Raw genomic sequence first — 27,893 nt, forward strand, 5'->3', positions numbered from 1 at the left:
ATGGGGAGATGTTGTCTACCCAAGATGCCTCCACTGCTGTGTTTTTTCAGTGAAGATGCCTTACTGGGTGGCCAGGTATGATTGGAAGGGGAGTTTGAGGTTCACTAGCAGTTCTGGAAAATAATTTACAACAAATATTTTGGGTGAAAGTGGAACTCAAGACCTTTTTCCAGCAAAGTCGAGAGGTGGAAAAAACTACATATCAGTCCCGAGAATTTAAATGCTTTTTGCTTCTATGGGTTGCTGCAATGAATTGGATTAGCAGGTTTCTCAAAGGAAAGTCCTTACGAATGGGCCGCTTTCAACCTTTGGAAAAGGTTTTGAATTTCTTTGGAAATGATTTCTAGTTCTTCAGGGCTTGTGAGCTTTTTTGAAATTGGAGGGAGGAATAATTCGCTAACTCAATGTATATACCTGCAAAGCTAGTTCTGCAGTCACCAAATTGATTCCTTTTTACGAGTGAAAAAAACAGGTGGGCTGGAAATTCGCACGCGATTTCAGTAGGATTTCAAGCACAACTGTCCTTGGATTTTGTTTTTGATGCTGACTTACCCGGAAGAAACCTGTGGAGAAAATATCGCTGATACCCTGAGGCAACACACAATGCAAAAAACATCACGATGTTCCGTGACGGTGAAACTTAATAAATCTGATTTCCTGTTGATGTTTTGGTGTTTAACACCCTGGTGGTGCTAACCATGAAGCTTTTCCTCTAGTGGACTTAGTCTGCTCACTGACCCGCCTCTTTGCATCTTTGAAACATCTCCTCCTTTGCCACACTCAGCTACACTTCGCCAGAAAGTTTACAGGTTATTTGGTAGGAGGGGTTGATGGATGGACCAACAATACAGTTGGTTTGGAAATTCATAGGAAAACAAAATACTGTCCTCCGAAAATACTGAGAAAGAAACCTAATGCCTCACAGGGATGGCATTTGAATAAGGTGGGTCAAAGTTAAGAACTACTCCAATCAGCGGTAAAATTTTACAACCCCTTGCCTTGCTCTTGAAGCACTTCACATACCACCATGTTTCCCCTGCATCCCTACATCACTACTCTACCTGCACTACCTGCAGGATATATGGTCCAAAAACCAGCTTCCCTCTTGCTTTAACCTGTTTTACACTGAAGCCACCCCAGCACCCTCTGTGACATTATTTTAGATTCCCAGGAGTTCGATTCCTCCTCGTCCTATGTCCCGCGAATTGCCACTTAATCTGCATCACACTCCAGGCTGGGCCTGAAGGCAGGGGTGGACAACCCTTCCCGTGGGAAGGGCAATTCCTCAGTCCCAGCATGAACATTATTTCGGCAGGGTGAGGGGTGGATGCTCAGCATCATCCAGAAGCAGAGCAGGGTCAAACACACGGGCGCAGGAGGCTTGTCCTTGGGGTGGGCTATTTCCCCTGTGTTTCTCAGAGACCTTGTGCCAGCCCAGCTGGGAAAAGACATCTCTTAAACAAGCTGACCCCGACTAAACAATGGAGCAATACTGCAAAAGGCCAGTCCCAGATCCCTCCGTGATCCCTGGAGATGAGCAGCCAAGTGACCACAAACTTCTGCAGGTCTTCTGTGCTTGCATCGGTTCCCTTGGGGTGACCAGGGGACAACATTAGCTGGAGACCTGCTGCCCTCTGTAGGTGCCTCTGCCACATTTCCAGGTTGACTGGCTCCCAGGTGGCCCTCCAACAACATCAGAGGATTTTCCTGGTACAAGTCGCGGTGCAGGGAGTGGAAGCTGCACCTGGCGAGGATGGGATGGTGGTGGTTGAGAGCACCACAGTCTTCTCTCCCATCCCAGCCTGGTCACGCTGAACCCCAGGGACTCTGCTGTGGAGGAAAGGCATTTATTTGATGAGTAACTGAGAAGCAACCATTGATGCTCCTATGAGATGATCCCGGCACGTGGTCCAACAGAATAATCACACTTCCATGCTGGGCGGTCCAGCTCCTCCATGCTCTGTTGGCAGGATTCCGCCAAGGAGAAATTCCTCAAAGCTGGGAGCCAGGACAAGAAGCAGATGGTTCAAATCCAAGCTGAGTTGAACCACTGCCATTATGGAAGAGGAACGGCCATTTCTGACCATTTCTGGAGATACAGACACTGCTCAGAAGGTCCAGATGAGATTTAGCTGGCTATAGGGCACGTCTACCCTATAGCATTTGTGGTGCTTAGATGGGCAGAGGAGATTTGGGTTCCCAAGAAAGTCTGGAGGGAATTACCACTGCAGCACACAACTCCTGGCTTGGGCTTTGCTAAACCACATCCCTGCAAGGGACCAGTCTTGTATACAAGTGTTCCCAAGGATTCAAGGGTCCTTTGGAAAAGGTGCCATGCCCAGGGATGCTGTGGGACATAGCTCCAGGAACTGGCAGCTTCTGCAGCTATGAGTGCAATAGAAAGGCCTTGCTTCACCTGAGCAAAAGAAAAAACATAAATCTAAGCCATAGGTACAATAGCGTTAGTGTTGCAGAGGTTTATTTTGACTCATTACACCTAATTTCAGGTGCCCGCTGCAGGTGGTTGAGGTTAAAACCTCACGACCAGGAATGTTTTTTGATAGAAGGAGAAGAGCAGCTCCCCACCACAGGGGTTTTTTTTTTTGGGGTGAAGACAACTTAAATGAGATAAATTCAGGCCAAAAAAACATTCAAAACCCATGAAGAGACTTCAGAGGGACCTGGCTTCAGCCTTTCACTGGTGTCTTATGGCAGCTCATTTGAAATCCATTACACAACTAAATTAAAAATAAACATTTACAGAAGAGGGAGCGGGTGACAGTGTGTGGTCTGTTACTGCGATGAGATAGATGCCCAGCCTTGGTAGTGACACGTCTGCTAGTAAACTAACCCGTGCTAGACCTGGTCTCCAGCCCTGACGCCAACTGACCTCGTCTGGCCACATCCGCGCAACTAAATGCTCTTGGCTATCAAATCTGGGTGTCTGCATCCAACTTGTCTGTCAAGAAGGGGCCCTGGTCTTGTTCGTTCCTGAGCCACGTCCCAGGATTGCTCGTCCCATGCCCAAACCAGACCAGGGGCTGTGTTTCACCAACCCCTTGTGCCCACTCCCTGACACCGCTTGATTCATCGGCACAGCCCCAGTTTTTGTTCCGATGAGACATTGCAGGAAATGTCGAGCCACCCGTTTGCTGCTACGAGCTGAAATGCAGCTGTAGGTCTGTGTCAGATGGTTTTAGCATGAAGGCAACAGCTCGTCCATCTCCGTGGTCCCTCTCCGTCATCAGCAGCCCCGGGAAGGGCAGTGCAAGCCACCGGGTGACTGCTAGCAGCGCAGCCAGAGCTGATCACCAGCCTGAGTTTGCATGTGCACATCTGAAATCTGACCCAAAAAAAAGGGTGTTGGCAAAGCTGCGGGGGAAAAAAAAAAAAGAATAATAAAAAAAAAATTGCATTTGCATCAGAAATGTGAAAATGCTGTTCTTCACTCTTTGGAGTCTGCATTGCTGCGTCTCGCAGGGCGCCCGCTCCCCCTGTGCTCGGTGCTGCACAGACACAGCGTCCAAATCACTGGGGGGGGTGTGGGGCACCCCGTCTCTGGTTGGCATTTGAAGGGAGGAGGGAAATCCCAGTCCTGTGAGGGGGTCTGTAAGGCCTTTGTTGGGATGCCGGACTCAGGAAAGGGCTGTAAATCATGATGCCGGCGGGGGAGAGGAGGAAAGGCTCAGACAGGAGAAGGGAGGGGTAAAAAAAAAAAGGGAGGGGTGAAAAAAAAAAAAAAAAAAAAAAAAAAGGAGCCTGTGAGGGGGTTTCTCTTACAAAAGCTGAGTGCAGAAGGGGCCTGGGTGGTTAGGTGTCAATGGCCAACTCTTAACCCTTTGCACCACCAGGTTCGCGCACACGACCAGTGGTCCTGAGACACCAGAGGTGCAATAGCTGCAGGTGGGGACGGAGGTGTGGGACGCGTTTGAGAGCTGTCCCCAGGCTTTGAGGGGTTAACCTTCAAGTCCCGGAGAAGGAATGAAACCCCCTCTGTCCCCTGCCTTTGCTCCTGGCCCCGAGTTAGCCAGCAGCCAGGGCACGTGCCTTGATCGGTCCCTCTTTGGAAGCAGTTAAAATGGTTTCCAGCCCCGCTGGGGGAGACGTGAGAGCAACAGGCTGTTTCCCAGCACATAAGACAGGCAAAGGCTGGTTCCTGAGCTGGTTTCTGTCTGGGGACGGATGGTGCCAGCAAGCGGGTACTCGCCACGGTGCCCTGAGATACCCACGCCAGGGCTTCCCGGAGATGCTGCTGCAGCCTTGCAAAACTCCCCTCCACACACACACACACACACACACACACACGCCGACCCCCCGGGCGAGAGGTGGCATCTGGAAAACGTTATCCCAAAGCTCTCCCCAGTGCCAGGGGACCCCAGGCTCCGCGGAGAAGGGCTCGCAGCTCTCCGTGGCATGCCAGGAGAACAGTCACGGGGCCACCAGCCCGGTTCATGTCGGGAAGAGCCACGGGATCCTTTGGGAGTAAACCAGCTCCCCGGGCGTCTCCTGCGAGGTTTTTGGGTCCCTGCACGGCATCCCTTCATCCCTGTTAGCCACGCCGAGGGCATCGCCACCCCTCCTCCCTCGTTGGGGTGGCGGAGCCGGAGGATGTTTAGGACCCAGGCTGTGCAGCTCCTCCCTTTCAGGTCTCTCCAGGGTTATTGCTTGGTGGGAGGTAGGTTCAGGGCTTGGTGGTATGAATGAAAGAGAGAGAGGAAATCTGGACTGAAAAGCTCAAACTGGAATAGCTCGCCTGTCTCCAGGCAACAGGCCTGACGCAACCGCTGGAAAAAAAAAAAAAAAAAAAGAAAAAAAAAGTCCCTTAAATAAAAAAAAAACACGCACACACAGAGATTTCTGAAGCGAGGCAGAGAGGAGGATGAGACAGTCTCCTGAAGGCGCTGGTGTCACTGCTCGGCAAATACCGAGTTGGAGACCCGAGGTGGAAGGAGGCAGCCAAGATGTCCGTGCAACCTTCCCTCTGACTCCCTGCACGGTAAGTTTGTTGCTGGCGTTGGCTCGGCTGTGCTGGGGCTGGGGGGGACAACAGCCACCCCGGGGACACCCCACCGTACCCTGGGGACACCCCACTGCCCCCAGGACTGGAGCTGGCTGAGAGACGCCTGGTGCAGGAGGGGACCCCCATCTTTTCTAGCCCCACAGAAAGGGGTAGCAGCAAGGACCAGGTCCCTGGGGAGCGTCGGGGTGGTGGCGATGGGGACCCACCAAGTTCAGCACTGGGGTCTGCCGCTCCAGCTACACCGTGGTGGGGCTGGGGGCTTGTATTGTGTCCTCCCCCCGACGCAACCTCCTGCCTTGCCGAAATCCCCTCGAGATGGCTGGCACGGTGGCTCCCCGGTGATCAGGACAAGTTGGAAGCCAGGGCAGGGTTTGAGTCCTCCTTTACGGTGGGTTTTGTCGTCAGCTGGGAGCGGTGTGGGGGGCTTTACTCACCGCTTTCGGGGGGGGGGGGGATTTTTCTGCACTGTCTGGGGTGTAACGGGGAAGAGTCTGGCCAGGTTTCGGGACAAGCACTTGTTGCTGCCTCTGCCCCCTCCCCGCAATTTGCGAGAGCCCCGGCAAGGTTTTGTCAGCCTTGTGCAGCGCAGACATAATGGGATGGAGCGCGGTGGCCTCGCAGGGCGTAGCTACCTTTGATTTTTTGAAGCAGGCACCGCGTGCCGAGCAGAGCAGGTTTCCACCTGCTCAGGTCTGGCCCTCGCAGCTCACGTTAATGCTGGGGGGGGCGGGGGAAAGAAAAAAAAAAGAGAGAGAATAAAAAAAGAAAAATCATCACCTAGAACTTCTTCAGAGCCCTTTATAACAGCTTGGGGCTAATTGCTAAAATAATACCGTCAAGCCCACACCCTTCCCAGCCCAAGCGCTTGTGCAACCCCAGGCAGAGCTCCCCGGTGCGATGCACAGCCCTGCACCCGCATCGCCCCGGCCCGACAGCCTGCGCCCTCGCCAGCCCACGCAGACCTCTCCCACCTCTCCCACAGCCGGCACCCGCGGGGGGCTACGGAGACCCCTCCCTATTTTCCTGGGATGCTCCCTGTATTATTCGGCATTGCTCAGCCCTTCGGAGCTTTCCTACATGGGGGACCTCAGTGGAAGGGGGGGTAAAAATGGATGAAAACCAAGCGCCTTGTTTCCAGTGTCCAGCTGATTCCCTTGGCTTTGTCTGCGCATTCCCAGTATCCTACAGACACCCCACTTTTCAGGGGGAAAAATCCCGTTTTGGCTGCTATGGGTTTTCTTGCTGCCAGCCATCATGTCAGCACGCTGTTATTTGCATCTCAGACCTCCTCGGCTTTCCAGTGCCCATTGCAGTGGTACCTCTTCACAGGGAGGGGGGGGGGGTCTGTACGACACAAAAAAATAAAGGAGAATGGGGAGGGGAGCCGGCTTCTCCCGGGCTGTGGGCTTGCAATAGCTCCGCAGCCATTCGGTGTTTGCAAAATGTAGCAGAGACACTGCAGGGGGAAAAAAAAAAAAAAAATAAAATAAATAAATAATAATCAGCCTCTGAGGAACGTAGCCTTTTTGGGGGGGAAGGGAGCGGGGGTCTGTTTACAACCAGCTCACCTTCAATAATATTAAATGACCAAGCGGAGCCCAGCACGGGGAGAAGGCAGGTCTGAGTACGGGGCTTATGTGATCATTGCTCGGGCAGCCGCCACGGCGGGTAATTAATTGGATGGGACAGGGAGCATGGAAAAGGGATTAGGGCATCGCCGGGGGGCTGACCCCGCACCCCCCATCACTTTAACATGGAGCCTCGGGGTCTCCTATGGCAGCTGATCCTGGCGCTGGTCTCTGCGGGGGGGGGGGTGAGCTCAGCGCTGGGCAGAATGAAGCCCAGCAAAGCCGGAAAGAGGTTTTGTTGGTTTGGGGTTTTTTGTTGGTTTTTTTGGTGTTTTTTTTTTTCCTGAAAATATACCCTTCTGCCTTCCACGTTGCATTTAGGGAAAAATAACTCCCTGTGCCAGTCTCCTGGGAAGAGAGCATTTCTCAGCCTGACCTGGCGCATTCCCAAGGAGTCCCAGCCCTTCGCGTTACCCCGGTTGCACGGGCACAGAGGTCCCTGCCTGCTCCCTCTGCTCTCCCCTTGCTGAAACACCGCTCTGCTTGGGGTGGCAGCAGGGAAAATAAGGGAAGGAACTCGTTCTGCCAAGCCACAGGTCCTTTGTGGGCAACTCTCAGGACAGGTTAGGCATGCCACCTCCAGGATTATGCCCCAAGACCTGCTAGGACCCTGGGGTAGTGCATGGAGAAGCAATCCTAATCATCATCATCATCATCGTTATCACCATCATCATCCATGGCTCCCTTTGCATCTCAAGAGACCTTACCGGAAGATGACTAGGGTGGATGGGGTGCTTTCACCAAGAGGTTATAAACTTGCCTTTGCTGCTGCTGATTAATCCTTTTTCCTCTAAGAGTAATTATACCTGGTTTTGGCTGATGGGCTGAGAGCATTAACCGCCCCACCTCCAGCTTCCCAGTTTGCAAATGCTTCTGGTGGAAGACGGGTTTGTGGGAATGCCAGACATTTGCCAATGCCCATCTTCATCCAGGATTTCCACCCGACTGCTGGAAATCTGCTGATCGATGGGAGCTGAGCTGGTCTGAAAATGGAGCTGCCAGGGTCCATCTAAAGCAGGCAGCAATCTCCATCCTGCTTCCTTGCAAGGATCCTGCTTGATTTTGGGCAGGGGAGGCAGGAGGGATAAGATGTAGGTAGACGAGAAGGGACAGATGTATTTATTGAAGCAGGTTCTGACTCTACTGGTGATGCTGGGGATCAGCATAGGAGAAATACCTTGGGGCAGGGAGTGCATACTGGTCCCCTGTTATCTCTGCACTTCTGCTCCGCTCCTCTTGGGCTGGTGGATTGGCTGCAGTCACCCACTGCTCTCCCCTCTTCCCTTCACTGCACTGTTTGGGGGTCCATCTGGGGGTTATTCGGGAAGAAGGATGCGCCAGGTGATCCCTTACCCTGCTCCAGGTCATACGTGAATGGAAAGCCCCTCTTCTTTCCCCCATGTATCCGTGTCCGCATCCGAAGGGCTGAAGCAGCAGGAGAGGCTGCTTCCCTACTGCTGCCCTTAGCATCCAAGCTGCCTGGGAGGTCTTCTGGGGATTTGTTCGTGGCAGTAAGTGGACAGGAATACCTAGGTGCCCTCAGGATCCCATTACGCCGGGTCCTGTACACCTACCTCAGCCCACTGCGTGGGGCAACTCTGTGACCACCTCTCCAAACCTCCGCAAGGGCATGGCATTCCGGATCAATCCAGGGACAGAACCTTGGTCTCTTCCCTGGGCTTTTGTCACGTATTAGGCTGGAAGTTGGGGGTTGGGTGTGTGTGAAGGGACAGAATTAATGTGGACAGCCCTGCAAGAAGGTCTTGAAGAGTCACCAGACCTAGACCTGCAGTCATGATGACAGCTTGGTCACTTCAGTGCCATCATCTTGCCCCTAGAAGAAGCTAACAGCCCACATGAGTGTGGCCAGGACGACGGCATGGACACTATGTCCAGTGGGCACTGAGGGCTAGGGGCTCCGCCAGGACCCCTCCAGCCTTGAATGGACAAGACCCCCTTCCATCCTGCACCAACCACACTGAGCAGGCAGAGAGCGTCGGACCGTGACGGCACCAATTTCAGCTGGGGTCTCTGCCCTGGAGAGAGTCCTGGCTTCGGGATCAGGCAGATCTTCAGATTACTGGTGTCTTCTCCTTTCGGGTGGAGAGAGGCTGGATGTCATTTTAGGACAGGTAAAGAAAGCATTTGGGAAGCAGGTCAGTTTTCTGAGGGAGCAGATTTCAGGTGCTACAGAAAGGGATCAAGTGGCCAAATACTGGATAATATAACCCAGGGAGATCAGCTCTGCTCTGAGCTCGTGAGACAGCCGGGGGAGCAATTAAGGCTGAGGGGAGACCTTCTCGCTCTCTGCAACTCCCTGAAAGGAGGGTATAACAAGGCGGGGTCGGTCTCTTCTCCCGAGGAACAGGTGGTGGGACAAGAGGAAACGGCCTCAAGTTGCACCGGGGGAGGTTTAGGTTGGGTATTAGGAAAAATTTTTACACTGAAAGGGTTATTAAGCATTGGAACAGGCTGCCCAGGGAAATGATTGAGGCACCGTCCCTGGAGGTATTTAAAAGATGGGTAGACACAGTGCTTAGAGATATGGTTCAGTGATGGTTTTTGTCAGAGTTAGGTTGATGGTTGGACTTGATGATCTGAAAGATCCCTTCCAACCTGGACAATTCTATGATTCCATGATTCTATCTCTGTAGGAGCCTCGTGCAGAGCAGCGTGCTGCAGCCGTACCACTTGGAGGGGGGAGGCTGTGGTGGGGGACCCCAGGGTGAGGAACAGCCCAAGCTCACCAAAGCCCACGCAGCCCAGCAGCTCCTCATTTTTGGCATGGGGAAAGGCGTTATTGATGTGCAGCCTCCCTGAAAGGGAACCACTGGCTCCAGGGAGCCGTGGTGTTGGCCTGGATGGGTTTTTCCTTTCCTCACCCGCTGCCTTGGTGTCTCCACTGCCCAGAGGATGCTCAGGAGCCTCCATCGACCACCCTGCAGCAGCCGGAGTCCTCCCTTACTTCATTGCTATGGCAACCCCCTTTCACAGGCATCTCCTCCTCGCTGCCCTGCTGCCATCCTGCTGCAGACCTCCGGGGGTGGGTGTGGGGGTGTGTGTGTGTGTGTCAGACACCCCCACCCCATCCCTGCCTTTTTGCTGTGCCGAGAAGGAAAGTAAAATACAGGGCTTTCCGCACGGGGTTTCACACCAGTCACCATCCACCCCACCTCTCGCTCCTCCTCGGTATTTCTTCAGCCCACCGTTTCGGGCTCAGGGTCCTCCTCACCCCCCTGGGACCTGCAAAGCTCGATGATGACATTGTTAGCAGGTGCAGTTCTCTCTAGGGCTTTCTTTTGTAGGAGCAAGGAGTGTTAAGGGTGAACACCGATACAAACCCTCGGAGCAAAATGCCTTGCAAACAGTCAGAGGATCCACGTCCCAAACTCCTTGGATCATAGAGGGTGTCCCTGCACTGATTAGAGTCAGAGCACGGGGACCCAGATGAGGTGGAGAGACCTGAAGATGCCAGAGGTGAATCCCTGCATGACTCTGAAGTTCCTCAGAGCTTTTTTCCTGAAGGCCGGTTACGTGAACTGCCTACTCAGTGAGAGGGAAACTGAGGCATAAAAAGGGCTGAGGTGCTTTTTGAAGGTCATTAACAGGCTGAAACGTTACCTCTGCCCCATTTCACCCACCCCAGAAGTGTCATCCATGGTCTATGTGGGCACACCTTCACCCTGCAAAAGGACTTCACTTGTCCCAGGCTTTGTCTCATACTGAGGGTCTTTTTTCTTATCAGAGACTAGACGAGCAGAGTAATGCAGACCCTTACAATCGCTGCTGCTCCTCTGTAATAAAAAATGGTATTACAGTAAGGTGAACTCCACCAGGAAGAGTCAAGGGAGCAGAATATTATTCCCCACACCTCTGTCCTGGCTGATATTTTTCTTTATTCTGCTTTTTCCCTCTCATTTCCATCCTGAGTGTTTCTCCCTTCTTTTTTTTTTTAATTTCTTCTCCTAGTCCTCTTGCTCCCCACCGTGTGACCTTCCGAAGCATCGTGTGCCCTTATTTACAGCCATGAATTTAACAGGCTGTACCTGTTCTGCCCTGGTCTAGCACATACCAGCCATAGAATCGTAGAATGGTTTGGGTTGGAAGGGAGCTTAAAGATCATCTTGTTCCAACCCCTCTGCCAATGCTGCTTCGTGAATGCCTCGTGTTCAAAGCTGACCAGGGGGCAGAGAGATGACGGGGAGGGTACAGATGTATAAAACTCCTCGGGCACGTAAAACTCCCGCAAGGTAAAAGGCTGTGCCTGGCATCATTTTGTGCAACCTCCCTCTTGACCGTGAACAGCACGTGAATTTATTGTTTCCCGTCACTGGTGGTGATTAAGCGAAGCTTCTCTCACACCCCTGTACACCTCCCCTTGCCTCCTCGCCCCATCACACCCAGTTTATCAGGGGACAAACCAGGGTAATCAGGGTCTCCTGATCCCCTGCTCTAACGCACAGGCAGGGATGCCTGAAGGTGTGTGATGAGGACGGGTCTTCTGCATCTGCATCAGGGTGGGAGGAATGGCCGCAGTGGGAAGCTGTGGTGGCAGATTGTGCCGCTGGACCTGGTTTCTTGGAGCATAGGACAACCCATGAGCTTCACAAGGTGTGTCTGGCGTGGGAGAGAGCAGGAGTCGCATTGCTGACATGCAACCATGCAAAAGCCAAGCCGCAGGCCATGCCAGCTCCGTGAGTCTTGGCGTGGTAGGACTTCACACCCAACCCAGTTTGACAGTCCTGTTGTTTCTCCATCTTGGTCGTGTGTTTCTGCTAATCCCTTTGCATTACAGCTTGTGGGGTCAGTTAAGCTATCTTCTCTGATGGAAACCTAGCCCAACAAAGAAACTGAAGGCGTTTTTGTTGTCTTGGTGACCTGATGTGTCCTTCAGTATTGATAGGATTCATGCAAGGGAAGGGGGAAACCCCTGAGCAAAGGGTATTAGTGATCTGGGAGCAGACCCTCACTCCAATTTGGTGCTGAGCTCCTGTAACCACTAATTAGGCATGGCATGAACCCCCTGAGACTGGCAGGTGTGATAATGAAGACAAATCAAGGGTTAATCACTTTGATGCCCTTGTGCAGACCAGCTGAGGGGGAAACTGAGCCTGGGGCAGGGGGACTGGGAGATGGAGTCTGTTGGCTTGAGCCAGAGGCCAGGTTTGTTCCTGGGAATTAGGAAACTCAGGCAGCAAACAGGTTTGTATTACAGCCTCGCAAGCAGACTTATTTCACACGCTTACCAATTTCACGTCTCTTTTTCTACAGCAGGTCTTTAACCCAAGTCCCAGATATTGATAGGAAATTAGAGGCGGCTCCTTTCTGTCGTTTTTGAGTTTGGACAGGCTGGGGAACAGACGTGCCTGTTTAGGGGTGTCCCTACAGAGAGAAATGAGAAGTTCCGTGTTGCACCTGGGAGGAGGTGAGGGATGGGTTGGATCGGTGCTGCTTTCAGGATAGAAAAATTAAATCCCTCCACAGTTTCTGGGAGATGGTGGTGAGGAGGGGGAGATGGCAGCGGGATCTTGGCAAAGGGGATGCTCCAAACCGCTGTCGTGCTTTCCAGGTGCGATGCTGGAAACGCCAACTGAGCGGTACCCACTGTGCAAATAGTGAGGGTGTTTTCCACCCTGAGGATTTTATACGTGCTGAAGACACAGGACAAAGGAGTTTGTGCGAGCTCGGCTATGTAGCTGTGGCATTCAGAAAAGTCAGCCTTACAATAAAATAATATCTCTGTTAGGGGTCATCGAACCCAGTAGCCCAGTCCGGAGCTGTAGCAGGCGCTGTTGGGCTGCTGGTTTTGGCAACCCCTAGCAATCTCCATCTCAATGAACACAAGAAAAAGCTTGGAGGTGAGGTCTTTAAAGTTACTACGTGTTTCCCTTTATTGATTTCGGGAGGCTGGAGCTGGAGGCAAGTGAAAATCATCGGCATGCCCTCAGCTCTGCAGAGCATCCATGCAAGTGATGGTGCGGGACCTGACTGAGAGGGCAGCCCTCTGCTTTCCCCTCCATACCATCTATTTTTCAACGGAAGAAGGAAAATCGTTGCTGCCCCAGGCACGAGAGCCGTTGCCTTCAACCTGATGTAGTATCTGTGTTTGCTCCCGCTCACCGTAAAACTCTCATTAACATAAATAAGAGCAGGAACAAGACCGCAACATGACTAATTCTCCACCCCCAGACTGTCTGCGTGTATATTATCAACCCCGGGTTCAGCTCCTGCCTGCACACAATTGTGGGATAAATCTTGCTTTCTGTTGGTGTTTATTTTAAATTGAATCTTCTTACTGAAAAGGTTCGAGAGGCATAATTATGGTCTGGATTTCAGAGTTACACACGTCTTTGTGTGCACAAATAGCAGGGAAAAGAATGGCTGAGTAATTCATATTGCTGTGGTTTAGTGCATCCAGTTAGAGAGCTGCATACGTCCTGGCTGGTCTTTCCGGGCATGTTACCAGGCAGGCAAAAAAGTATTTTGTTTTGTGTTTGACGTGTAGACGAGAGCTCTGGATCTATTCCTAGCTCAGCCGTAGATGAGCATACGACCTTGAGAAAGTCTCTTATCTGATCCTACTGGCAAATGAATGCAGAAGCTGCCTGAGCTTAACTCTTGCAGAGTTGTTTGAGTCCTCTGTCCCTCTAAGTCCCATAGTGTGATTGACCAACTTTGGGCACAGCTTCCCAGACTCCACACGAGGTGGCAAGAGGGGAAGGGGGGAGGAAGCTCCTGGCTCCTCTGTGCTAGTCCTCCAGCAGGATTTTTTCAAGGGGACCACTGGGACCATTCCCAGTGGGCAAGCTGGACGTAGTGGACAGTGGTGGAAACCACAAGTCCAAGTGTCCCTGAGTGCTGGCGTCTGAACCCAGACCAATCTAGCACCCCATCTAGTCCCACACTTGGCTGGGGACCATGCTCTTGCTCTGAATCAGCTGGACAGGAGGGAGATGAATCTTACGGCTGCAGACTGGCATCTTTATCAAACCTAGACCTTTTTTTAGCAAACCTTTTCCCTTTTTTTTTTTGGGGGGGGGGTGGAACTTAACAGCTACTTTTGCCAGCTCTCCTTTTGGCTCAAGCTCTTGGGAGAAGTTTGGTTGTCTTAATTCACATGGTCCTGTTTTGCCTAAGCAGAAAGATGTAGGTTTGCCAGCCAGAAAACCAGCAAAACAGTGCCTGCAGACACCCCGACCCCCATCAACACCCCTTGCTGCCTCCAGAGGACATCGGGTTGTGTGATAAAGCCCCAGAGGGGTCTGTGAACGTGTCCTGGACTCCTTGGCTACCCTTTCACGGCCCCTTGAGTTAAGACCGGAGATGTAGGTAACCAGAGCTTCCCTAAAAGCCAGAGCCTGTCTGTTCCTGCCCCAAAAGCAGTCAGATAGCTGAGGTGAGGTAACACTCCCCAGGAGCACCTTGGCACTGTGCCTCTCCCAAAACCCTCGCTCCCTCCACTGCAGCAAGAGCCGTCTCTCCCTTCTCACTCCCTTTTCCTTCTCAAACTGGAAACCAACCATCTGTTTTTCTTCTAGGTGCTCATCCAGGGCCAGAGAGGTGCTTGAGCAGGGACCACCACCACGACTGTCCTCCGAGGGGCCGCGTTTGTCACGCTACAGGAGCTGGTCCAGCCCTGAGGGTTTCCCACTTCCATCCCTGGCCCTTTCCAGCACACCCTTATGCTGTTTGACTCCCAGAGAGGATGTCTCTACCCAAAATCCAAATAGAAGAGGCTTTGGACAGTGCAGATACTGGCTCTGGAGGTGCCGCTCCTCCTGATGACCACCTGAGGAGCCTCAAGGCTTTGACGGAGAAGCTGAGACTGGAGACCAGGCGCCCATCCTACTTGGAGTGGAAGGCGAAGCTGGAGGAGCAGGCATGGAAGAGCCCTCAGCCAGCAGGAGAGGAGGAGGAGGAGGCGACTGAGGCCAAAAAGGCCATGGGGGAGACTGTTGCCTTGAGGAAGATGCAGCTGCATCTCAATGGGAACCCCGCCCAGGACAAGGTGACTCTTACCTCAGGGAGAATAGGTGGCTTTGAGAGCATCGATGAAGCTTTGACGTGGCTCAGGAAGGAATTGGTAAGTGGTTTCCTGTCCCTATTAAATAGCACACTTTCTCAAGAGGAGAAAAAAAAAAAAAGAATGAGGAAACAAGTGACTCCTTGTTCCTACCTGCTTTCAGCCTCAGGTGAAAAAGCAACAATCAATCATTGCATTTTCTGCGGCTGGTGGCAACAGAAGCAGCCCAGGGAAGGGAAAAGATGAATGCCAGAGCATCCATCACCTCAGAGAAGGAGCTGGGCAAGTCCTAGCATCCCTGCTGGGATCCAGCAGGCTGGGGAAATATGGCTGCTTGCACTGGTTAGAACTTTTTAGCAACTTGCCCCCTCCCCTGCTTCTCTAATTATATCTCAACAGTCAGATGAATGCAGCAGGTATGAATACACCATGAACACGTGGGCACTGCTGGCGCAATAACACTTCTCTGATGAGCATCTCGAAAGGATGCTTTGTCAGGGCTGTAGGAAGGAAGAACGACTAGATCCATCCCCTGGATCTGCCCTTGCAGCTTGTGTCTGTTGGGTCTTTAGGAACTCCCTCAGTGGAAGATTGTATGCTGACCACTGTGCTTAACAGTCATTAGTGTATCTAATGACCAAATGTTTGCCTAATTCCCCTTTTTTTTTTCAACTCATAACTCCTTTTAAGGTCTTGCAATAACCTGCTTCCCCCAGGTCATTTCTCCACGGTGAGAGCAAGTGCTTCCTCTTGTTTCAAACTGTGGTGGAAACCCCTTGTTCTCACCATGTAATATCTAATGAATAAAATTCCTTTTTTTGCTATATGCATAAAGCCAGAACCTTATCTGAGACCCCACCACATCCAGCTCTTACAGGTCCATCGTCTGCTTCATTAGAAGCTGGTCCACATTCCCATCATCCTTGCATCCCAGCCTTGGACTCTATCTTACACATATCTTTATTTCTTTTGGTTATGAACTGGTAGTTTCACAGAGAGGAAGACAAGACAAAAATACTGTATTTATGGTCGGAAAATACACAGAGTCAGGACATGGGTGATGGAAGTTCATCTTTCATATGTTGTGTTGCTATCATGGTCTTTGGTGCAAATTTGGCCTGGGCCAACTAGCGCTGACCCAAGCAGCTCCCAACCCAGTGCAGGAGTCAGCACAACCTGCAGAGAATTCCCAGGAGACAGCATGGATGCAGCACATCTTTTCTGGAGGCCACAGGAGGTCAATAGGATGGACACGACCAGATCAGAGTAGCTGTTATCAGAGCTGGAGAATGGGTCCTGGTGCTCTTTAGGAGCAAGCAGACACCAGTGATCCTTCCCTTCTCCTCACTGGAATGAAAAATCTTTATTATTTGGCTCGCATGACTAGCAACAATTCATGTCTTGTGGCTTTGTTTCTCTTGCCTGATTGGAAGTCTGCCAGTGAGTCCCACCAGCATTTGCAACTTGTAGTGACAGCAGCAATATTTGCAAGAGAGTCCCAGCGGGCTGGGACGTCACTTGTGGTTCAGATGCGCTTGTGAAAATGTTCCTGAGCAAATGCTTTGCTTTGGTAAGCACTGAAAGTCTTTGGGGAAAAATTCTCGTGCACAACAATGGATCAATCTGGGTGCCCCAACATAAGAAGGACGTGGACCTGTTGGAGCGGGGCCAGAGGAGGCCCCGGAGATGCTGGGAGGGCTGGAGCCCCTCTGCTGGGAGGACAGGCTGAGAGAGCTGGGGGGGTTCAGCCTGGAGAAGAGAAGGCTCCGCGGAGACCTTCCAGCCCCTGCCAGTCCCTCAAGGGGCTCCAGGAAAGCTGGGGAGGGACTCTGGAGCAGGGAGGGGAGTCATAGGTTGAGGGGGGACAATTTTAAACTGAAAGAGGGGAGATTTAGATGAGATATAAGAAATTCTTTGGTGTGAGGGTGTTGAGCCCCTGGCCCAGGTTGCCCAGAGAAGCTGTGGCTGCCCCGTCCCTGGAGGGGTTCAAGGCCAGGTTGGACGGGGCTTGGAGCAACCTGGTCTGGTGGGAGGTGTTCCTGCCCAGGGCAGGGGGGTGGCTTAAGGTCCCTTCTAATCCAAACCATTCTGTGGTAATATTTTGGCTTTTTTTTTTTTTTTAATTCTCTGTGACTTTTGCTTCAGATAACATTTATTTGTCACCTTTTTGATGTATTGCTGTATTCGCCCAGCTAGACTGATCTCTAGAGAAGTTATTTACTGATGCTCTTCTGGATGTCAGATTTTTGGAGGATGAGACATTTCTCGGTGCCATGGCTTTCACAAGGCAAGTGCAGTGCTTTCAAGAAACCGGAACTATTACGAAGGGTTTTTGAGCTGGTCTCCTAAAATCACTCAGCGCTCTGGAGAATCTCAACTCCAGATCTGAGACCTCAATCTGGGTCCGTGCTTGCATCTGTGATGCAATCTTAAATTCACAAGTCTCAAGATGTCCAAAGACAGTAAGAAGCAGATTTTCCTTCTCAGAGGCCCAGATTTTAAATGTGTTATTTTTTTTTCTTTTAGTTTCTGCCCATGATGGAAGTATAAATTGTCTCAGGGTCCGGTTCTACCCTTTAGACTAGGGTGTGGTATATAAACCACCATCTGTTGAAAACTAAAAGTTTAAATTAAAGAAGAAAAAAGGGCAAAGCAAACCCTAATTGTTCCTCACTTTCCATTTTCCTGCCTCTTAATTATACCAGTCTTTTCTGGATCTGGACGTGACTCGTGTAATTTAGAACAATTTCCCCAAAAAAGAGAACATGTATTTGACTGACCACACAGCTAAATAGCTATGTCGGAGGCACTACTGTTGGGTAAGAGCTGCCAGCAAACAGTGAGAACACAGTGAGGCCGTCGCATCACAGGGTGCTGGCACAAAAAGATGCATTTCACATTACATCTCAAGGGTGAAACCCAGATTCTTCTCAAATAAAGGAACAAGCTTCCACACATCCTGACACAGGCAGGATTTTCCCTTGTTTATCCCTGTGTTGTGATACTAAAACAGTTGGGAAGGCTTCAGAGCAAGGCATTGTTATGCTTAAGGCTATACATTTACTTAAGGCAGTAGCCAAGGTCAGAGAGGGCAGCATCCCTCAGACCCTGCTTGGGGCGAAGAGGCAAAGGGGAAGAACCTCACGCCTTGGGGAAGGTCACCTTTAGTGGGCACTCAATCCTTCTGGTCTAGTTTATTCTAGGAGATCATAGACCTGGGAGCATCACACAATCCAGCCTTGCCCGAGGCAAGCGTGAGTATGCCGGGCAGCGTTCTGAAGATCATCCAAAAATGATCTAGTAGTCATGGCTGGGATGAAATCTGCCTCCACCACGCTGTCCTCTGCTGCAGGATGAATTCTCCTTCACTCCATGCAGTCCTTCATGAGAAGTCAATTTAGGATATGTAGGGTTCATCTATCCAATGAAAGGGTAAAAGCCCATGTCCTTACTGAGTGAAATGCAACGATGCAGGGCGTGCAGCTCCATCACCCACACTGCAACCCTCATCACAGCTACCAGTGAGTTTAGGCTGGGTTATTTCAATAGCATGGCCCCAGCATGGTCTTGGCTTGTACCAATTAACACCCTGCCAAACTGTTAGAGCTTCAGGAGTTTGCACATGCTGGGGACTGTTCCCAGCAGGCAGTTTGTACGGGACCACCCAATTTTGGAATTAACTCTATCCCAGCCAAAACCGGTAGAGGCAGCGAAGTGAATTTAACAGTATGTGTATGGCCAAACTTCCCCTTGGCCATGGTGCTACAGAACGGGCCATGGCATGGGCTAGTTGCCTGGTGAAGTGATAGTCCAGAAGTGCCCAGCTTTAAGATTAAAGTTACCTGATAAATCTGAAGCATTATTCCCAGTTCATGCAAAAGAGCTCATCCAACACTGCAAGGAAATTGCCTTCATGTCCTGGTTCAGGTTCAGCCAGGTTCTGGCTCCTCATATTCGGAAGTGAAGGACAAACCCAAAGTCTTCCTGTGCATCTGCTCTTCTTGGTCTTTCGCCTCACATGACCTGTCCCACGACCTGATTCTGTGCATCAAGTCCTGGCCCCGGTTTACAGGACTGACATATGCCCACCGAGCTCCAGCCAGCCGCGTCAGCTGGGACCTGCTGAGAATCTGGCCCCGAGAAGCTGATTTTTTCAGACATGCAAACTCCTGCTCTTGTTTTTGCGCTGAGAGAGGCTCTGTGTAGGTGTAGGAGCAAATTGCAGCACTCAGCATGTGCTGAACCGCCCCGGGGCTGGAGCACTTCCCTCCCCAACTCCTCCTGCCTCTTCTTTGCCCTTGTGTTTGCCTTTGCACTGCCAAGTGTGGCTGTTCTTCATCAATGCTGAAAGTGAAGCCGTCAGCAGCCAGGGTATGGTGACAGACCCAAAGACCAGAATGGTCAGACTGTCATTTTCCTTTTTGTTTTTGAAATTTGTCAGGACAAATGTTTACAAAGTTCTAAAACTGAGCCCTCAAAGTCTTCTTCCTCCTAAATGTCATTAAAGAACAAAACTCTGCTATGAACTGGGACATCTTAGGATAGTTATGATTTCGTCCCCATAGGAAAATACATTTTCTGTCTCAAATTCACCAATGGTTGGCACTGAAATTTGAGGTGTGTAAGCCAGAATGCAGGAAAGGCTCTTGAAAAGGGACACAAATGTCTGATGCTCTCTGCTGGGAAATGTTAGAACACCTATGATGTCCTGTTGGTCAGACATTTATTATTAAATATTAACTGTTATTATCTCTCTTTGGGATACTGATATTGGCCGAACCAGTACTTAAGTGAATTTACACAACAATGCAACACCAAAACAGTGTTGGCGTGAGCCTTGTTGGAGATCTCTCTGGGGTTGTTGAGAGGTGGACAGGAGGAGAAGAAGCCTAGATCATGGATATGGTGATGGAGACTGCGCTGGGAGTCCTCTGCTACATAGCAAGTCCAGGAAAGATTTTTCTGTATTTGTATTTAAAGCGATGAAAGAATAAGGGCACAGGCACCAGAGCGAGGTCTTCTGTACTATTAAATTGCTAGAACTGGAGCGCAGTTTGGGAGTTATCACAGAATAGGACCATCCCCAAGGGGCATTTTGGGTGCAACCACCCTGTTTTGGAGGCAGAGGGAGTTTCGTGGGGTGGTTGTGGATATATGTGCATAGTGGAGATGCAATTGTAGAAACATCTGAGAAATGATGTACTCTTCTGTGTAAGCCCACTGAGATGTCCTTCAGTTCACTTCACTCAGATGTTAAGCTGCCAGGCTTTTCCTCTGGCAGTGGGCTTTCTCCTCGGTACAGCATTCCCAATTCTGGAAGCATTTTGGCACGCCTTGATTTGACAAAAAGACAGAGGTAACTACCTCCCTCGGGAAAGATAATATGAAGATTAATTCTGAGGGAGTCAGCACAGACTATACTCAACACTGACGAAGGGTGAGATTTGGGACCCACCAGGCTCTGCGGGTGACAGCTGGCAGAGGTATCCTGGACTTCGGTGGTGTGTGACTCCCAGGCACTGCAGGAGGTGAGATACCTTGTGTGGGGCTGTGGGTTGTGCCCCAATGGCATGAGCATCTAAAATTAGCCACAGCAGAGTGGCATCTGAGCACCTTTGAAGATCAAGCCTCAAACCAATACACAGACTTAACTGACTTCTCTGAAGTGTTTGGCAAAGTTCTAATAACAGGCCTGTGCTTCTCCGTGCTTGAATCCAAGTGGCTGCACAAGGAAAACACCAGTTTAGATTTAAGTTTCTTTTGATATTTTGGAAATAAAAAGGACTAGCCTCATGGGAGCATCTGCTTCTCCACAGACCATCACCCTGAGCTTCATGGACCACAGACCGGGATGCTGTCCATGGGGCACTTCTCTTTTGGGAAGAGGTCCCAGGCAGCTCCACACCTCCATGCCATGAGGTGCTCTTTGCTGATACATCCCCTCATAGCAGGGAGATGGACCACTGGCAATGGGAATGTTATTGGTCTTCCTCTCTGTGACCATATGGCTAAGGCAAACTTGAAGACAAGTCTGGGCTACAACTTGAACTACTTCTATCTATCTGGACTAAGCCACTGGACAACAAGCAAGGATGCATCCAAAACTTTCTCTCCCTTCCCCATATTAAACATCCCTGGGGGGCTCTGAGGCTCAATCTAAACAGAGAAGCCTTCCCATAAGACTATGGGCCTCTGTGGTCCAGCGTTGTGATTCCGTCTAGCAGTTGCAGTAGCTCCTTTGCCAGGAAGGAGATGGGTTTAGTTCCGCCTCCCACCTGGGGATGTTCAAACCAGCAGCCCGTCCATCCCAAGAGGGTGCTCCAACCATGCAGATGAAAGGCAGCTCTTTGCCTGCTGGAGCTGGGTGTGCAGGAAGAGGCAGAGCGTGTTCAAAAGCAGTTTGTGAGAGCAAGGCGTGCCTGAAGCTGTTCCTGTATTTGGCGTGTGAGACTCAAAGGAATAAAAATGCACAGCTTCTGCTGGATGCGCTCCATGGGTTTCACCAGGATATTGCACAGAGTGTGTGGGATCATGCTGTTGTCCCACACAGATGAACTGGTGCATTGAGTTACACTGTGGTGGCTGGCCCTGTGAGTGAACTGTGTAAACTGAAAACCCACGGCTTCCTGCAATGTGGCGTCTGTAATCCCATTATTTCTTTCCAGGAAGCTTTGTGTAGCTCCTTTTAAAAAGAGATTATTCATCATTTCTAGCAATGGTTTGGTCCTCAGTGTGGGATGGATTGAATGTTTCTAGTACTCGTGAGGAGCCTCTGGGAAAGCGGAGAATGATTTCTGTGTTCTGACCCAAATTCTGATGATATTCTGGATGGTTTTGATCATGGTTCAACAGGACAAGTCCATGGAGGGACAGCAAGGTGTTTGCATTTCGAGCCAAGCTGCCATGATGAGTGGGAAGAGTGAGAGGAGCCATGCCCTGCAGAACAGCCCACCCTTCCACCATGCAAAGTGCTCCCAAGCCCTCAGGAAGCCAAGGCAGACTCCCAAGGGGCACAAGCAGTGACAGCCCTCATCCCCTGTGCCATCTCCTCATTGCGCACATCATCCTTTAGTCAACCACTGCCGGGCTTCATTCCTCACCCATTTACCTTTCTTTCCTGGAGGACAGAAGAGGGCTTTATCCCCCCGGGAAAGCTTTGGCTGATGGTGCACATCTCACTGGTCACCCTTGCTTCCCTGTTCAGCCCCAGAGCACAGCCAGGCAGGGCTGGGTCTAAGGTGGTCTCACAGCCTAGGTGGTCAATGAAGATGGGTGGTGGGTTTGCCCCCTGCCATGTTGTCCCCAGCCTACAGGTGGGCCAGTGGGCCATGTGGCTGACTTGGTATACACCAGGGTCAGCGGGTCAACTGCTAGAAGGAAAGAAGGAAAGAAGGAGGAAAGGGTGACTGGAGATCGAGCACCTGAAGGACATGCTTTGGAGAGCTTTGTCTTCAGCTTGCACAAAATCAAGACGCCTTCTTCAAAAGACAAGGAAAGCAAGAACCTGTCAAAACATGGAAAGCTGGCTTACAAGGGAAAAACAGCAATCTCCAACCCACATCCCTCTCCACAATGGCCTCATAATTAATTTTTAAACCCTTTTTCAGTCCCACATTCCTCAAAGCATTTAATGAAAGTATTTGTTGACATTTCTTATGTAGCTTGATAAACTGACAAGAAAGAGCGACCAAGGGTCAGTTCAATAAGGCCCACGATCGCCTTCCTGATAAAATGTCAAGTCACAGCACTTGTTGTGAAACAGGGAAAAAATATCAACAAAATTTTTTTTTTTTCATTGCAACTCACGCAGGAGAAGAAAAACCTGCCGATTGGACTCTGCTGGGGGCACAGGCTACAAGGTCTGCAAGGAAATAGTGTTTTTTTGAAGAAGGTAAATGGTTACAACCCTGCCAACAATTCGAGAGATTTCATGAGAGAGAGATTCACTCTGAGATTCGTACAAAGGTGACTTAATCCTCTCCAGGAAATCAAGCTGGAGTCCGGTTGCTGTCTGAGAGCACCAGGCAAGGTCCTCCAAGGTGCCTCCATGGTGCGGGAGTGGGAAAAGCTTTGCTTGGCTTGATTTAACTTCCATTATACTCATGTCAGCTCTCAGCTTAGGCTCTGGGCATAGCATTGCAAAGGGCTTCCCGACAGCCGGAGAAAACAGCTGGAGCGGAGCCAGGCTTCCTTCTGAGCCCTTCAACCGCCTGAAGTGGCTGCTTTGCCTTGCTGTGAGGCTATTGATGCTGCAAGGGGCAATCCCAACGTCTTTGGAGGCATTGCCTGGAGGAGGAGGAGGAGAGATTGTGCCACAAACTAGAGGAAGCCCGAGGCTGCTCTTGTTGCAGCAGCCCGCGCATCAGGCATCGGAAATTTCTCATGTGGAAATACCAGGGCCACCTGCAGAGCCTCCTGAGGGGAATTTTTCCCTCCTCCCTTCCCTTCTGCAGTTTCATGGATGAGCCACCAGATCAGGAACAAATTTACCCCCCACCCCCAGAACTGCATCTGTACTTGTAAACTAAACAGCTCATTTTCAGGCCTGGAGGCAAACTGGTATGGTCTGTCCACCTCCGTGCTGTTAAAATCCAGACAAAGTGGCTGTATCCCAAATGCCTCCTGAGGATGAATCCCTCTGTGTTAGCCCCTGAAGAGCGCCCACGGGGAATTGCTTAGGACTGGGAGAGCTGGCCCCAGCTCAAAAGATGCCAGGACCTTGCTCGCAGTCAAGTGGAGAGACTTTGTTGCTATGCACTACTTAATGTATTGCTATAGATGTAGCCTGGGTCTGTTTCTCAGCTCCTTCAAACCACAGGGAGCCAAGAAACCCGTGATGCAAATCAAAGGAGCGAGGTGAAGGATGGATTTGGGGCCAGGGCAGTTCCAGGGAGGAGCTGGAGATGAGCTCAGGGCATCGTCTCACGCACTGAGGAGTCGGTGAGGACAGCACATACCCAGGGAGCCATTGGGAGGGGAAAAAAAAAACCCCAAACAAAACAAAATCGGGAGCCTTGGTACTACGGGGCTCATTCCAGTGCCAGTTTGTGTTCTGTGATGGAGGCAACACCAGGGGAAGAGGCAGGACACTGCATCAGGGCAGATGTAGGGCTGTTTTCCAGCCAGTTTTGCTCCCTCCTTGTCGCCAGTAGTTACAGAGAGATTTAAGCCACAAGGTTTGCTAAGAGCTGTTCAGCTTCTCTCCCACCGCTCTCTTTTCTTTGTGGCTTGTGGTTTTTTGCTTTTCTGTGAGGAGGGATGTGGGGTGAGAGGTGGGGGTTGTCTTGGCATCTACTGTTCTAACTCTACCTGCTTCTGTTCCCCAGACAAAGGCCGATTCTTGCACCAAGTATTCACCTCCTTCCTTCACCTTCCCCAATATCCTGTGGCAATAAATTTTCTGCTTAATTACAAGTCGGAATTAATAAAAAAAAACCAAGAAAAAGCTTTTTTCTTTCATCATTTCTGAATCTTCCAGCTTCCAAAGTTAGGTGCCAGGGGAGGAAAAAATTCTCTGAAACACTTAGCTCATTAGCCTGGGGGGATAGTTGTTCTCTCTCCTGTGGGAAAATGTGGAGGTTCCATCCCGAGAGCCACTTCAAATCAGCGAGATAAGCCACGGGGGATGTGGAGGGTCACGTTCACGGCTGTCATGAATCAGGTCTGATTTATGCAGACTGGAAACCCCAGCCAAATATTTGGGGATGGGTCCTCTGAGGTTCTTTTAATTGGTCCTTTCCACCTCTAATTGCTTCTTCTCACCGTGGCTGCTCCCTTATGAACAAAATTAATCTGGGCTTTGCTTAAGGTTGGGATGAAGGCTATGAAGCCTGAGCTATAGGATGGATACCTAAGCCAACAGCTTTGGCGTGGCTGGCTTTAATTCCAGTTTCCTGGTGCTCCTGAAAACTAAAAATTCACCATCCTGAGCTGGTATTTGACTGTGACGCATTGCTGGCTTGTAAGAACCTCATCTCCCTCCCAGTTCTTTGCAATGGAGTAGCATCTCTAGGTGAGTTCCATTTCCAATGATCTGGTGCGTCCTCTAGCAGGGAGCAGCACGATGAGCAAATTCTCTGTGCCCTTGCCAACAGTCTCTTCTTTCCCCACCCTCCGTCTTGTGTTTCAGGCAGAAATGCGCCTGCAGGACCAGCAACTGGCAAGGCAGCTCATGCGCCTCCGCAGCGACATCAACAAGCTGAAGATCGAGCAGACCTGCCACCTGCACCAGCGCATGCTCAACGACGCCACGTACGAGCTGGAGGAGAGGGACGAGCTCTCCGACCTCTTCTGCGACTTCCCCCTCGTGAGCTCCTTCAGCCTCTCCACGCCGCTCAAGCTCATCGGGGTCACCAAGATGAACATCAACTCCCGACGGTTCTCACTGTGCTGAAGGGAGGAAGAAGAGGGAAGGATGGGGGAGAAAGAGAGAGAGGACTGGGCAGCGCCAGGGCTCTCTCTGCCCGACGGCTGGGTGAAAAAGGCCCAAAGAGGAGCAGAGGGAACAGGAACAAACAGGGAACCCACAGCTGGTCTTGGTGTCAGGGTACAGCAGCAGAGCTGGGTGCCGAGATGGCCCAGAAATGCATATCGAGAAGACAGGACCTGCATGGAGGAAGTATGGACAGCATCTGGACCCAACATGTGCACTTAGCCTGCTCCTTTGCAAAGTCCCTCCTTCTCTTCCCCCCACAGTAACTAAGAGGATGCAGATCCAGTGTGGTTGTTTGTACTCAAAAATCAAAGGAGAAGGTCAAAGATCAGCCACAAAGCAAAGCAAAATCCCTTCTCCCTTCCCCTTTACCTCCTCCCAGGCTGGAGCTGTCTGTTCAGATTCACCCTACTCCTTGGATGTCTCCTTGGACGTCTCCTTGGACATCGATCCTCAGCCTCTGCTGGCCCAAGCACAGGGTCCACTGGGCTGTTTCAGGTAGGAAGCTGATTTCCAGTGGAAAGGAGCCCTCCCAGCAGGTGAGGGACCACGGGTTAAATGATGGCCCCAAGGAGTGGTGAGAAGATGTGTTTGTTGACTTGCTCCATTGTGTCCAGTGTGCTCTATCTTAATTTTGCCTGTGGTATAGATTACGGACAGATCACGGACATGTTTTTATAGAGACTCCAGCCAGCCAGAAGTCGCCTGTGTGCCCAAGAAGTTGTACCCAGAGCAATACCGGTTCCTGATCTTGTTGTCAGCAGTGACCACAAGACACCGTGTGGTTACCCCCATGAGCAGTAAGGCAAAGGAGGTAACTTACACCCAAGACATCTCATATCAGAGCAATCACCCCCAGGCTGACATTCACTTAACAGCAGCACCAGCAAATCCTGGATCCTTTGTAGCAACACACATCCACTAGAGAAGGGAACTTCAAGAGGAGAAAAGGGACCTTTGTGTAATGAACATACGGTGTGACTATAGAATTAAAGGGAGAAATATTGCTGTGATGAGCTTTGGACCTCCAGCAAACACAAGGGGTTCCCTCCCTGCTTGTCAGTACGTAAGATGGATGCTGTATTTTCTTGCCTTTTAGTGCACCCAGCTGCACACCTGCCTGTACTTGGCACGGAGGGCAGAGACACCCACGGTGAAGCCCAGCAAGGGCAGGGACACAAGCAGTCTAGCCATGGCAATCTTGGGACACCAGGCACCCAAGATAGTCTGTCTAGAGGGAACGTGGGTGCCTCTGGACTCTCCCTCCTGTGCCGACACCTCTTCTGACCATGTCAGAGTGGTGCAATCTCTCAACCCATTGCCCCAGCACAGCTCTGCTCCCCGCCACATGCCTGAACAGCGAGCACTCTGTGGCTGAGCGGATGGCTCTGCGTCCACGTAGCACCAGCCCAAGCTCTGGGGACGGGCGGGAGATGCAAGCCAGCGCTGGGCTGAAAGCTGTGTGGCTGTGTTGACGTGCCTGTACCTGACTGTGTCTGTAAGCTGTGTGTGTGCATAAGTTGTCGTGTGTGTGCATGTGAGCCTGCAGGATGCCTCTCTCGGGAGGCCGAATGGTGGACCCACGTCTTTGTTCCCAAAAGTGATGTGAACCAGAAGCCAATGAGGCTCTGCCGTGCCTGGGAAGATGCAGTGAGGCTTCAAGACTTGGTATTTCCACAGAGAGCTTAAGTCAACACAGAGAAGCTAAATAATTTGCCTGCCTCCTCAGGTCCCCGTGGAAGGAACAAATTAACATCACAAAGGAGTTCATGGCCACATGGGGCTGGGGACTGGCAGGGGACTCTGGAGCTGAGTTCAGTCCTCTATCTCCCGTAGCAGATAACCCCTCGGTGATGCCTCCCCCTCCACTTCAAAGCTCACTGAGTATCATTTCTTTCTGCTAAGAAAGGAGGTATTTTGGGCACTGGATCTCTATCTATACCAATAAGTTAATCAGTGCCGGGTTTCTGAATCTTGTGCTGCCCAGGCAGTGAAGGTTTAATTGAGTTGTGGCCAGACTGTCAGCTGGCCTCTAGATAAGACAACCAGCCACGATGACGTTTAGTTTACCAATAGAGAAATAGCCTTATTTCCCCATGGACATCTTGAAAAAGAAAAAAAAAAAATCTCATTAAAATTCTTCTTTGTTTACTTTTTTAATAAAAAAAAAAATCAATTCATGTCCCACATGTTGATTTGCAGAGGAATTTTCGATCAACATATGACAACTTTTCAGTGAAAATAATGCCTTGGAAGAGGTTCTCTCTAGGATCAGCTAGAGTCGACTACAGGGTGGACCTGCCTTTGGGCTCTTGTCTGGTAGCCAAATGCAGGAGGTTAGTACAAGCACAGTCTTAGGAGGTGATTATATGTGGCATCAGAAATAGCAGCGGTCTGGGTTCCAGACACGTATTTTCTGCATTAAGTGGAATGGGGGATGGTTAGAACTGCCAGCTGTTAATCAAAATGCACAATTTTTTAATTATAAAATTATGTCTGTATTGATTTCTGCCTCTGGTCTCTCATTGTGTTCAATGGCTCCAGCTCTGCCTGGAGAGCGGTTGGGGAAGCACTAGTCCGGTGTGTTCAAAGTTTACAGGTACACAAGGTTTCCAGTCAGGTTTCTCTACCCATACACATCACTGGGACACACTTACAGCTCCATCACCAATTTCTCCGCCTTGCAGTCTGGAGGACACAGGAAGAAATTAAGGTGGGAGCACTTATTACGTATTTGGGCAAAAATGTATGGGAAAGAAAGCAAAAACAAAATTTACTCCTTTATGTTAT

General features: G+C 50.7%; 1 protein-coding gene across 1 annotated transcript; it reads left to right on the top strand.

Moving 5' to 3' along the window:
- Nucleotides 1-4,683: 4,683 nt before the first annotated feature.
- On the top strand, nt 4,684-27,606 carry FAM167A (family with sequence similarity 167 member A). The gene is made up of 3 exons (XM_074582097.1): nt 4,684-4,996; nt 14,187-14,731; nt 24,801-27,606. Exons 2-3 carry the CDS (start codon nt 14,354-14,356, stop codon nt 25,062-25,064), a joined length of 642 nt encoding a protein of 213 aa, XP_074438198.1. The 5' UTR covers nt 4,684-4,996; nt 14,187-14,353; the 3' UTR covers nt 25,065-27,606.
- Nucleotides 27,607-27,893: the final 287 nt, after the last annotated feature.

The sequence above is a fragment of the Larus michahellis genome, chromosome 3 (assembly GCF_964199755.1).
Source record: "Larus michahellis chromosome 3, bLarMic1.1, whole genome shotgun sequence".
Classification (NCBI taxonomy): domain Eukaryota; kingdom Metazoa; phylum Chordata; class Aves; order Charadriiformes; family Laridae; genus Larus; species Larus michahellis.